We start from the raw sequence: 12,528 nt of genomic DNA, 5'->3' as shown, positions 1-12,528 counted from the left end.
ATTAAAATTTCAAAACTTGGCAGCTATGTTAATCTTGTAATTTGCATATATCATGTGTTCATGCACGTACCAAATTCTTTTTTCCAAATTCTTGTATGTTTTGTTTCCTCTCATAAACTGCTGCTGCTATTAAGGTTCTGTTGTTCACAGTTGGGTAATATTGTCATTAGGGCCAGTCTAAAAGTCACAAAAATATGGCAGGCTTTTGAATTTTCCAGAACGCGAAAATCCAATTGTCACAGTCAGAAATAAATTAGTTATTACTTAAATCCTCAAAAGATTTCACCATTCATATATCTCAATTACAGGGGAAGTGTTTGACTATCTAGTTGCACATGGAAGAATGAAGGAAAAGGAAGCAAGAGCTAAATTTAGACAGGTATGTATGGACTATTCTGTACTAGACTTTTTAATGTTTTAAGTTAATTAACATTTCCCCCAGTCAGTGATTGCTCTCCCTCCTGGAGGGAGTGTTGATGTTGGGAAATACTAGCAAAATTGGCCCAATCAGCAAATACTTCCACATTCATGCTGAAGCTACATTGGATTATCTATCACTACAGGGAAGTAGCTCCTACATTTTTCAGTGTGTGTATGAAAAGGAAGCCCTTGACTATTTTACTGTGACACGCACACTTCCTGGGAAGTAAGTTCCATTGAAATCAATAAGGATAAACTCCAAGTACAGGTGTTAAGGTAGAGGTGCTAAGCTTTAGTCTCAATCTTGGTTTCGAGGGCAAACACAAACCATAGTTTGCTGGCTAGTATGTAACAACAGACTATGGTTTGCACAAAAGGAAGCAATTTAATCAGCCTGTGTGAGGGTAGGTACATGAAAACGAGGGTAATTCACGTAGTGCCAAGTCATGGTTTGGTGTTATGTCTGAAGTGAGCCATTCATTTTTTATAACATGTTTGCAGTGGAATAAAGGGTCATGAATTGGAAACTGCTCAAAGAAAGCAAGTATTGGCTGCAGAACAGCTTGTCCTTGATTTGAGTTCCTCCTGTTTCAAACTGCAAGTCTGCTGTTCCTCTTTCTCATCCGCCCCCTGCTCCTATTCTCTGTTGTGATTCTCACTGTTCATCTTGCAAGCCAATCTGCTGTGAAAGCGCAGAGGGAAAGTAGCTTAACTTTTGATCTATTACTCAAACAGTTGGAAGCAGAAGAGATACCTGTTCCAGTTAGAAATGAACATTTTCTTAAAGAGATTTGAGATTCTTGTAAGATTGGCTGTCTGGATGTTAACTTGCCTGTCTCTGTCATTATGTGTGTTCTGAACCCTGATGTTAAGAACAGGCCTCTGATTTGGTGAAATTTCTTGGTGAAATTTACCTTTCATTCTGTTTGTGTCTGGCGGCACTCATAATATCTTCAAGTTGCATAGCGGAATTTTGGCATATGCATGGAAATGGGCAATAATTGAGTCCTACGGCTAAGCAATAGGGAATGCCACGTTTTGAGTCAGAGCTGGAAAAATCTTAGGAATTTTCATAAGCATCACTTAGAAGATGTCTCTAACTTGTCACATACTGTCTGTCTGACTGTTAATCTTGTTTACCATACAGAGAAACCATAACAATCTGCTTGAAGGGTAACAGTAGCCTAAGTAAGGTAATAGGCTTGCCTTCAATTGTCACTTTGACTCTTATCCTAAATGCACTTCTTTGAATAATTCTTATTGATTTCAGTAAGACTTACCCACAAGTAAGTGTGCTTAGGCTCGGAGCTTTTGGTAATTTTGTTACTCATAATGGGCATTATATTGACATTATAATTGCTTCCCAATTTTAGCAACTCTGTTGTTTGATATATGTCACTTTATATAATTGAGCCTGTTTTCTATCCAGATAGTATCTGCAGTGCAGTATTGCCATCAAAAGCATATTGTTCACAGAGATCTCAAGGTAAGAAGAGAAACACAAGATTTTGTACTTGAACTTTATTAAATATTTTTATACTCTGTTCTGTTCCTAGATTAATACCAAATTTCCTTGTTCTTTACGAGAAAAGTAAAGGATGACTTTCTGTGATGAATTTTGACTACTAGTTGGCATGTGAATAGTAAAATACCTACCATGTTAGTCACTGCAGGCTGGCATATTATTAAGGCTGAGGGTAATAGTTTGAGAAGTAGAAATGATTTCTGGTAGTAAATAGACTCTGCTTAAGTACGGATTTTGCTAGCTCAATTCTCACTTGCAGGTTTGCATGGGTTATGGTGAAAGAGAGAAATTGTTATTATTATTATTATTATTTATTAAATTTGTACACTGCCCTTCTTCTGAAGACCACAGGGCGGTTCACGACATAAAAATGCAAAATGAGAACACAAAATACATAATAAAAACAAAAAAACAAATCAATAACCCTCCTGCCAGAAACACATTTAAAATGACATAGAATGACTCAGGACTGCAAGGACCACCTCTCTGCATATGAACCTAGCCAGACCCTGAGATCATCCTCTGAGTCCCTTCTTTGTGTGCCTCCTCCATGAGAGGTCTGGAGAGTGGCAGCACGAGAACAGACCTTTTCTGCAGTAGCTCCCTGCTTGTGGAATGCTCTCCCCAGGTAGGCTTGCCTGGCACCTTCGTTACCTATCTTTAGGTGCCAGGCCAAAACATTCCTCTTCTCCCTGGCCTTTGGCTGATTGACTTCTAATGCCCTTTTAAAATGTGTTGTGGAGGGGGGGGTATTGGGTTGTTTTATTAATTTTTATTTTGTATTTTATATTGTGATTTTATGTTGTGAACCGCCCTGAGATGAACCCCCATTTCATGGGATTATGTTAGTTGCATACTTCCCTAGTTCTAGTTACAGGTAGGTAGCCGTGTTGGTCTGAGTCGAAGCAAAATAAATTTTTTTCCTTCAGTAGCACCTTAAAGACCAACTAAGTTTATATTTTGGTATGAGCTTTCGTGTGCATGCACACTTCTTCAGATACATCTGAAGAAGTGTGTATCTGAAGAAGTGTGCATGCACACGAAAGCTCATACCAAAATATAAACTTAGTTGGTCTTTAAGGTGCTACTGAAGGAAAAATTTTTATTATACTTCCCTAGGTTCGCAGCTCCATCTTCTTTGGGGCTTGCACCCGTTCTTGGTGTATCACAAAATCAGTATACAGTATTTGTATACAAATTAGGACCGGTTTGAACCCACTTTTCATTAAAATCAATCCCAAGAACAGGTTGCAAGGAAAACTCATAAAACATACCCAATGATATAAATCTGAAAACTAATCAAAATTATCACAGATAATTAACCACATTCCTGATTGAATTGAAATGAATAAAATCGTTAAAGGGCACCCCAAATCCACCAGAACCTCCTCTGATCAAATATATGAGCGTAGCCTCTCATGGCTCCCCTTACCTTTCTCAAAGGCTCCTTTTCAAAAGCTGCCTTGGCTGTTTCACTTAATCTCTCACTGCCGAATGCCTCCATCACTTCTGTCTGCCCTACACATTTAGTTTCCTCCCCACTGCCAAACACCTTTGCCTTCATGAACGGTAAACCCAATTTCCACAAGTAGAGCAGGTTGAACTCTGTATAACAATTTTGTGTAAGTTACAGGTAGGTAGCTGGGTTGATCTGACGTAGTCGAAACAAAATAAAAAAATCCTTCCAGTAGCACCTTAGAGACCAACTAAGTTTGTCATTGATATGAGCTTTCTTGTGCATGCACACTTCTTCTTCACACTTCTTCTGAAGAAGTGTGCATGCACATGGAAGCTCATACCAATGACAAACTTAGTTGGTCTCTAAGGTGCTACTGGAAGGAATTTTTATAATTTTGTATGACTCACTGTGAATTTTCTACTTAAAAAAAGAAAAAGAGCTCTGCTTACTGTATTACAATAAACCGGGTTCCTTACTGAAGAGAAGGATCTAGTATAAACAAAACCTTTTTTAAGTCTCTTCTGAAAAGCTGGCTGTACTTAATGTAAGTGAGCAAATCAGCAAACTTTTTAAGACGCATGCTAATATGCCCGACTAATATGAATTGGATCTTGAAGGACTTGGACCAGAAGAAACTGTTCGTTTCCAGGGAGGGAAATCTCACGTCTTACTCTATTGTTCCCCTCCAGGCTGAAAATCTGTTGCTTGATGCAGACATGAACATTAAAATAGCCGATTTTGGTTTTAGCAATGAGTTTACAGTTGGAAATAAACTGGACACATTTTGTGGCAGTCCTCCATATGCTGCTCCGGAACTCTTCCAAGGCAAGAAGTATGATGGACCTGAAGTAGATGTTTGGAGCTTAGGTGTCATTCTTTACACTCTTGTGAGCGGTTCTCTGCCTTTTGATGGGCAGAATCTAAAGGTACACACCTAATTTATGCTTAAAGGGTGGGAGGAGGATGGGGAGTTCCTGTACAGTCATTTTCTTATGGCAGTACTTAATAGCACAGCTGTAATTTTCTATTTGGTGCTTGTTTTGATTAAAGGAACTGAGAGAAAGAGTGCTGAGAGGGAAATACAGGATTCCATTCTACATGTCAACGGACTGTGAAAACCTACTGAAACGTTTCCTGGTGCTAAACCCAACTAAAAGAGGCACTCTTGAGGTAGTATTATCTTCCTCACCATTACAATATCGTTTCTCCCCTCCTGTTTCATTGAATGGAATTTACACATTTTGAATTTTAAAATTACTTGTGCATCCAGGTAATTTTGGCCTTGTTTTTTTAAAATAAATAAATAAATAAATAAATTATATGCCACTTTATACAGTAATTTCTAAGCAGTGTACAATTAGGGGTTTGCGAGGGACATAATATGGATAGTTATGCCTTTTATAGATGACTTGTTTACTCTTGGTACTCTCTAATGGTTTCCCCCGGATGAAAGAACGGTACATTTTGGAATTGCAGGGAAATGGTGCCGTTACCTTGTGGAATACTTCATTCCAAGTGCATTAAGCCTCATCTGCGGTGGTCATACAGTGACTTGCTCAAACCCACACACAAAAGCTACCTCGACATTGCCATTGGTCTAAATGGAAGTGTTCGTAGCATCATCCCATTGTATTGTACTGAAGAAGCACGACATGCTACTCTTCAGTTGGATAGAAATCAGGAAACAGTGGGACCTTGACTTACGAATTTAATCCGTTCCGAATGCACACTCGTAGGTCGAAAACTTCGTAAGTCGCGTTTCCCATAGGGAAAGCGGTTTCCCATAGGAATGCATTGGAAACGAAAAAATTCGTGAGTCAAGGAAACCGCATCTAGCCACGAACAGGTTTTCCGTTCGGATGTCGAAAAAATCGTAAATGCGCGACCACTTTTTCCACTCATAAGTCAAAAACGTCGGATGTCGAGTAGTTCGTAAGTTGAGGTCCCACTGTATTGTAACAACTTTTGATCTCTCCTCTTTGTGCAGCTCGAGGCTGCTGTGATTGTTATGGAGGTGCAGTGCTCCACCTAGAGGGCGTTCTTCACGTTAAGCAGAACTTAAGTCCCACTAGCTCTCTTTCAGTAGACCTGCCTAACTCATGAGACGTACGTTGGTGTCAGTACACCCTTTATGAACTGACGTTTTGGCTACCAGCCACATTCTGGGATTTCTGATGTTGCCTTTTATTACCAAAAATATATATACATATATTTGAGAAAATAATTTTTATTCATTAAAGTATTTATATGCCACCTTTGGGGGGGCCTAGTCCATCCATGGTGACTCACATACAAAGCATCATATCAGGTGGTTGAATAAAACCATCTCCTTTAAAGCCAGGTTATTAAGATGAAGAGCAGTTTAGTACGGGCTGTTGACTGAATAATAGTAAATATTAAGTTAGTAATATTAAGGTGCAGTTCGAAAGCACCTCAAAGTGCAAGTAGATAAATAGGAACCACTACAGCGGGAAGGTAAACGGCGTTTCCATGTGCTGCTCTGGTTTGCCAGAAGCGGCTTTGTCATGCTGGCCACATGACCTGGAAGCTATACGCCGGCTCCCTCGGCCAATAATGCGAGATGAGCGCGCAACCCCAGAGTCGGTCACGACTGGACCTAATGGTCAGGGGTCCCTTTACCTTTACCTTAATATTCAGTATTAGGTATAGAAATGCTTTAAACATGTTACTCCTTTTAGTGTGTGTGTTTTCTCATCTATGGCTTCTTTTGTTAAACATTTTTACATTTTAATTTTTTGAGCACTCTTCCTGGCCCTGGTCCCAGTGGAGCACTCCCCTCCATCCTCAGATGTCCCCTAGAGTTGTTTTTGCTAAGGCTGACAGCAAATAGGACGGCTTACACAGCACTTGTTACTCGCTTAGTTATCCTTTTAAAAAGATAAATCATGTTTTTGCATATTGCTCTTCATCAGAAAAAGAATCAGTTTTCAAAAGAATTTTTAGAAAAGGAAAAAAAGAAATGTGAAATGTTGGCCAGTAGTCAACTAAATTCTTTCTTCAATGCAAGAGCACTTCTGTGGCCTCTCCTGCCACCATACACATGCGTCCTGTGTTGTTCCCAACTCCTCTCCAGGGGGTTGGAGCAACCCCCAGAACAGATTTAGGCATGTGCAGAGGGAGCGGAGAACCCTCTGTTGCACAAGGTGAAATCTTTGCATTGAACACTGTAGCGCTACATTTTAGTACAAACCCAATAAAAACAAAATGCAATATATGAAACATCAAAGTCTGTAACACGGGATTCCACTCAATATCCACACGAATTCCACATCTGCTAGCACACCTGTTTGTCAACCTGCACGTACACATCCACTTACACTCTGACCCAGGCACAGCACACAGACTTCATGGTAGCAGTCCTAACAATCTCCCAAGTACATATACAAGAAACCACACTAAGCCTCTGACAGCCTAACGCTGTGAGGCTAAAACCAAACTTAATCCAGGACTTTACCAGCCGCAATAAAACCTCACACTTTTCACCCAAACACTCATCCACAACCAAGCTCTCTCCATGGTTATCAGCCACCAGCTTCTACCCGTGAATTAGTCAGATTTAACCTCTCTACCAGCTGTTCAACACAGTTATCCGGAACAGCACCAAGCATCACCATACTCAGTCAACGCAACCATAAAAGGGGGGGGGTTGTCCCCATAGTGTCTCAATATGAGAGAAATTATAGGGGTTTTAACTAACAAACCTCCCCCTGTCCTTTGGTAGAGGCAGAGTAAATAAGGGATGGAAAAGGCAGGTGTCTTCTTCATACAAGATAGTTTATTTGCCTTCACTTAAGCAGCTCAAAAATCTTAAGCTTTGGCCTTGTCTACAGATCTTTGTTACTGGTAATACTCATGCAAAACCTATCTTTGCAGCAAATTATGAAGGACAGATGGATCAATGCAGGGCACGAGGACGATGAACTTAAGCCTTTTGTTGAACCAGAGCTAGACATCTCGGACCAGAAGAGAATAGGTAAGCAGAGATGATGATCACCAGCATACATACTTAATAATGACAGCCCACAATGGTTTGGGTTGTGGCTCAGCACCTTATTGCTTGCTTAAATGCTCAAATTTAGATCTTGGCTAATGTTGTCTCCCATAGCGAGGTGTTAAATTTGTTCCATTATTAAGTAGTAATTTTGTGTGACTACTCATGCTCGTAAAACATTGTATATTTAAGAAAACTTTCAATTTATTCTAGACATTATGGTTGGAATGGGATATTCTCAAGAAGAAATACAAGAATCTCTTAGTAAAATGAAATACGATGAAATCACTGCTACATACTTGCTACTGGGGAGAAAATCATCAGAGGTGAGTAAAATGCTCAAACCATGGCTGAGAACTACTGGCTTGTACCTCATGATAACTAATGCTCTATCATGTTGGGAATGAGTTAATAGCAAGCATTGAGCCTCACCTTCCCCTTTCTTCATTCATCACAGATGCAAGGAGGAAGTTAGAAGTAGAAGCTTCTAATCTCCTTGCAGCTGCACTGGAGGACGAGATGAGCAAGCAACTGAGGCTTATTGTGGCCCACTCCCATCACAGTAAACCATGGTTTATTGTGATGTCCACATTTGGCCCACAGACCTAGGTGTAAAGAAAAAACCTGGTTTGGCTCTTCAAGCATCTTGATATACATGAGGTAGCTTATTATTGACTCTTGCAGTCATCTTACCTCATCGAGCTGCCAGGTGCTTAATATTTTCCCATTCTTCTATTTAAAGAATTGATAATATTCATTTGACCGAGGACCACTCTTAATGCTTTCGTTCTATTTTAAGACTGACCTAGAACCTAGTTGAACAAGAACTTCTCGCCTCTAGGTTTGGCAAGGTTAGGGCAACTCTTAGACTTGCACCATAAGTGTGGGTCCTCCGAATTTGTGGAACTCCCATCAAGCGTGTTGCTGGCAAACTGAAGATAATTGCAGTGTGTGGAAGGAAATGTTCAGACTTCCAATAATATGTACAGTCTGCTCTTGGGTCTGGAGTGACCGGGTCCAGATTCAGCAAGCTGCATTGTCAACTTAGATTAGAGGCAGTGAATATATTTAAAATATTTCTGCTCCATGTTTTAGCATAACTCCTTTGAGGTGCTTTCCAGGCTTTCTCAAATTGTATTTACTTCAACTTATTGCTCTTGCATTCTTAGGTTTGACGAGAGTTATTGCCACAGGGTAACCACTATAGTAATATTTTAGTTAACATGACTTGTAGACTTGTGTAAGTGAAGGCAATAAATGACACATGCTCCTTATTGGCGTTCATGCTGTTATGGCCAGTTGAAAGTTACACATCATTTAAGTGAGTAGTGTGCATGACTTGCAATATTTTGTTTAGTGGTGACTGGGCTGCAAGACAAAGCACTCTGACACACGGTTCTTTGGAAGCATCCTTTTATTGATAAAGTTTCAGCCGGTTAGAGAAAAATGCAGTACATCACACTTGATCTTAGCCAAAAGGCTTTCACGCTAAAGCACTGCTACATAATTTGCCCTTGTTCTTCAGCGAAAACATGGTGCCCAAGTTCTGAAAACCAACCCTATTTTTTAATCCTTTTTATTTTCTTTCTCTTGGTGAGTTACCAAACTGAAGAATGTCAGGTTGACTAGTTATATAGAGAGCTTCTTTCTTCTGAATGAGACCAGTGGTCAGCATGCCTCATTGCTGTCAACACCTAAGTGCAGCATCTCTCCAGGGTGTCAAGGAGAGGAATTTGCTATCATGCTCTTGAAATTCTTTAATGGGAGGTGCTAGGAGGTTAGCCTGAGAGACCTGAGATGCACACAGTTCTCATAGCTGCCACTAAGATGCTTCCCCCTATGTTTCACGGGCAGGGAATGGTCAGTTGCCTCCAGTTACGAGAAGTTCTGAAAGAATCTGTTTGCTCATGCCTCTAGCTCTTACCTCTCATGTGTTGACTAATTTCCTCAGCTCACTCGTCTTCCCATTCAAATCCACAAAGCAGGTAACTCTTGGTTGTGCTTTGCCCTGTAGACACAAGGGAGTGTTGGATTTCAAGCTCCCTTTATAAATCCCTTTGTTATGTTTGGGGCCAGCCACAGAACTAATAATGCAAACTTTTCCCCTGTCTGCTTCTTTTCAGTTGGATGCCAGCGACTCAAGTTCCAGCAGCAACCTTTCGCTTGCAAAAGTCAGGCCAAGTAGTGATCTCAACAACAGTACTGGACAATCTCCCCATCACAAAGTGCAGAGGAGTATATCTTCCAGCCAGAAGCAGCGACGGTACAGTGACCATGGTGAGCGGCCTTCTCATTATTTGGGAACTCTTGCTGTAGAAAGTCGATTGCAAGCTACCTTTTGAGAGAGTCTCTCTAAAACAGACTTTCCCAAGCTTGGGTGACGCATGATTGGGGAAGGCTTCTCGAAAAGCTAAAGAAAAGATTGTGTTGAGAATGAAGAGTTCAGCATTTGCTGAACCATGGGAAGTTTTAATTTGGTATTGAGAGACCAATTCTATGCCCCAGCTGCTGTTATTGCAGATCTTGGTAATGCTTTGAGATAACCAGTTTCAAACATTCTCGCCATATAAATTCTAAAGTGATACAAAGGGTAGCCAGTTAGATACTTGGTGTGGTCCTGTTCTACTGCATAGCTGCCAAGTTCTCCCTTTTTTTAAGGGAAATTCCCTTATGCTGAATAGGCTTCCTCACGAGAAAAGGGAAAACTTGGCAGCTATGGTTCTACTGTGATAAGTATTTTTGCTAGTGCATGTTATGCCACCGCCACTTGATCGAATACTCATGGCAAATGGAAAGGGCAGTTGTTACAGAGAGTGATGGTTCTTTCAGAAGTTAAACTATTAGTCCTCTCCCAATTGCCCATGTCATCTCTAGTTTTACTTCAGAGAGATTTCCTTTGCCAGTAATGGCTATCAATGAAAATGTCTACATTGTACTTACAGAGATATTTCATAGAACTATGAAGAGATGTCATAGAACTATGAAGAAATTCTAGACATATATTTCAAATATCTAGGAGCTATCTTCAAATACTTCAGGAACTTCATATCCAGATGTATTTGTATAGGATTTAACCCACCCAGAAATACTTAAGCCCTTTCTCCCCTCACCCTACCACAAATTGAAGAGCCATAAAGACCTCCTAGCATCTCCAATTCTCACTAACTTTTTGAGTGTCCTGGTAAAAGGGAGCCCCATCATAGGTTTGGTTTCTATTGGCGATACTGACCAAGAAACTTCTTGGGCAGGCAATAATTTCCTCCAGAAGAGACAAGTTCATTGTTTTGTTCTGCCGTGTGGATCAGTTTCATTGAGACCTTTAGGTGGTTTCAGTATGTTGTTATTTTTACATAGAAGGCTCCCTCACCTTTATAGCAGCCTATCATTAATAAGTTACTTTCAGCCAACTGCAGCAGGTTTTTCTGGAATGCTTAGCTTTATATTGTACGTTGGTGGCAAAGATGACACCCAAAATTTGTGGTAATCTACAAACTACAAACCTACTTGGGGGGTATTTTGTAAATCTTCCAGACAAAAAATCGGAATGTGGAGTGTCACAAATAAACTTGTTAAATTACTCCTAAGTATGAGGTGTTAATAGGGACGCGGGTGGTGCTGTGGGTTAAACCACAGAGCCTAGGGCTTGCCGATCAGAAGGTCGGCGGTTCGAATCCCCACGATGGGGTGAGCTCCCAGCTCCTGCCAACCTAGCAGTTCAAAAGCACATCAAAGTGCAAGTAGATAAATAGGTACCGCTACAGTGGGAAGGTAAACAGCGTTTCCGTGTGCTGCTCTGGTTCGGCGTGGAAGCTGTACGCTGGCTCCCTCGGCCAGTAAAGCGAGATGAGCGTCGCAACCCCAGAGTCAGTCACGTCTGGACCTAATGGTCAGGGGTCCCTTTACCTTTTTTATGTATTTTATGTTAAAATATTCATTTTGGACTTTTCATTTCCCCCACATTACTCAGTGCTTTCTGGCAAAAATATTTATATCACACAACTACAGGTTTGGTTGGCTAATGTGTTGCTTTTCCTTATCAGTTTAATTGTGTGTGCTTGCTTTGCCAGTACACCCCCTGGCATTCATACCGGTAGTTGTTCTAGAGAAGACTTAATTAAGTACCTTGTGAAATTTCTTAGAAAAAGCACAAAAGCCCCTTCTTTCTATCCTACTGTGTGTGTGTGTGTGTGTGTCTTTGTTTTCTTTTTTGACACTATTAGGTCAGCCTGTATTTAAAAGAACTTGGGGGACTGGGTGTTCAACAGTATTTCTTTGAATTTCCTCTCTCCTGAGCGGCTGTCATCTCTTCAACAAAGTCTACTAGTTATGCAGAGCAGCAACACACAGGCGTTTGCCTTGTATGACCTAGTAAAAGCAACCTTCTACTGAGCTGGATGCACTGCAAAGTTTTAACTGCAACCTGAGAAGGGGCAGCTTTTTCTCATGGAGCCTGGCTTGAAGTAGGCAAGCAAAAGTTGAAAGTTTCAACTTTTTATTTTAGTGCAAAGGCTAGCAAAGAGAACCAGAACTAAAACAGCCATCAAATGTACTGAAACATCAACACAGAGACTCAAAATCAAATCTTAAAAAGCCTGGGAGAACAACAACAGAAAATCTTAACTTGGCACCAGAAGGACAACAATGTTGGTGACACATGAACTTCTCTAGGAAGAGCATTGCATACCTACAGGGATTTCTCTCTTGTAGACACCCTCTGAGCTTCAGGTGGAGGGGACCACATGATGAAGAGCCTCCATAGATCACCTTTAGGTATGGATAGGTACATCCAAGAGAAGGTTTTCCATTTGATATAAGCCATGTAGTACTTTATACTCAATACCAGCATCTTGAATTGGACCTGGAAGCTAACTTGAAGCCAGTGCAGGTCAGAACAGAACAATGAGGTGTGTTCATAACAACTGCTTTCTAGTTAAAACTTGCTGCCATACTTTGCACCAGCTGAAATTTCTGGACTTTCAACTCGTGTGTTCAGCTCACTACACCAATCTGAACGTCAATTGTGGCTCATTGCAGCTAGGTTATCCAATTCCAGATAAGTTGGTAAAAGACACTCTGAGCCCTCAAGGCAACTTGAGCCTCTACTGAAAAGTG

The 12,528-nt window shown here is 40.7% G+C and overlaps 1 protein-coding gene across 5 annotated transcripts in view; it reads left to right on the top strand.

Annotated features, from left to right (window-relative positions):
* Positions 1 to 12,528, top strand: part of MARK3 (microtubule affinity regulating kinase 3) — a 67,189-nt gene that overhangs the window by 33,769 nt on the left and 20,892 nt on the right. For all 5 annotated transcript variants that reach the window (XM_035105375.2, XM_035105347.2, XM_035105365.2 and 2 more), the window contains 7 exons: positions 309 to 379; positions 1,850 to 1,906; positions 4,094 to 4,330; positions 4,455 to 4,574; positions 7,299 to 7,398; positions 7,630 to 7,742; positions 9,540 to 9,693. In XM_035105375.2, the coding sequence (XP_034961266.1) occupies positions 309 to 379; positions 1,850 to 1,906; positions 4,094 to 4,330; positions 4,455 to 4,574; positions 7,299 to 7,398; positions 7,630 to 7,742; positions 9,540 to 9,693 (852 nt within the window). The remainder of the gene's footprint in view (positions 1 to 308; positions 380 to 1,849; positions 1,907 to 4,093; positions 4,331 to 4,454; positions 4,575 to 7,298; positions 7,399 to 7,629; positions 7,743 to 9,539; positions 9,694 to 12,528) is intronic.

This window comes from Zootoca vivipara, chromosome 1, assembly GCF_963506605.1.
Source record: "Zootoca vivipara chromosome 1, rZooViv1.1, whole genome shotgun sequence".
In the NCBI taxonomy this organism is placed as follows: Eukaryota; Metazoa; Chordata; class Lepidosauria; order Squamata; family Lacertidae; genus Zootoca; species Zootoca vivipara.
This window is presented reverse-complemented; position numbering and strand designations above follow the sequence as displayed.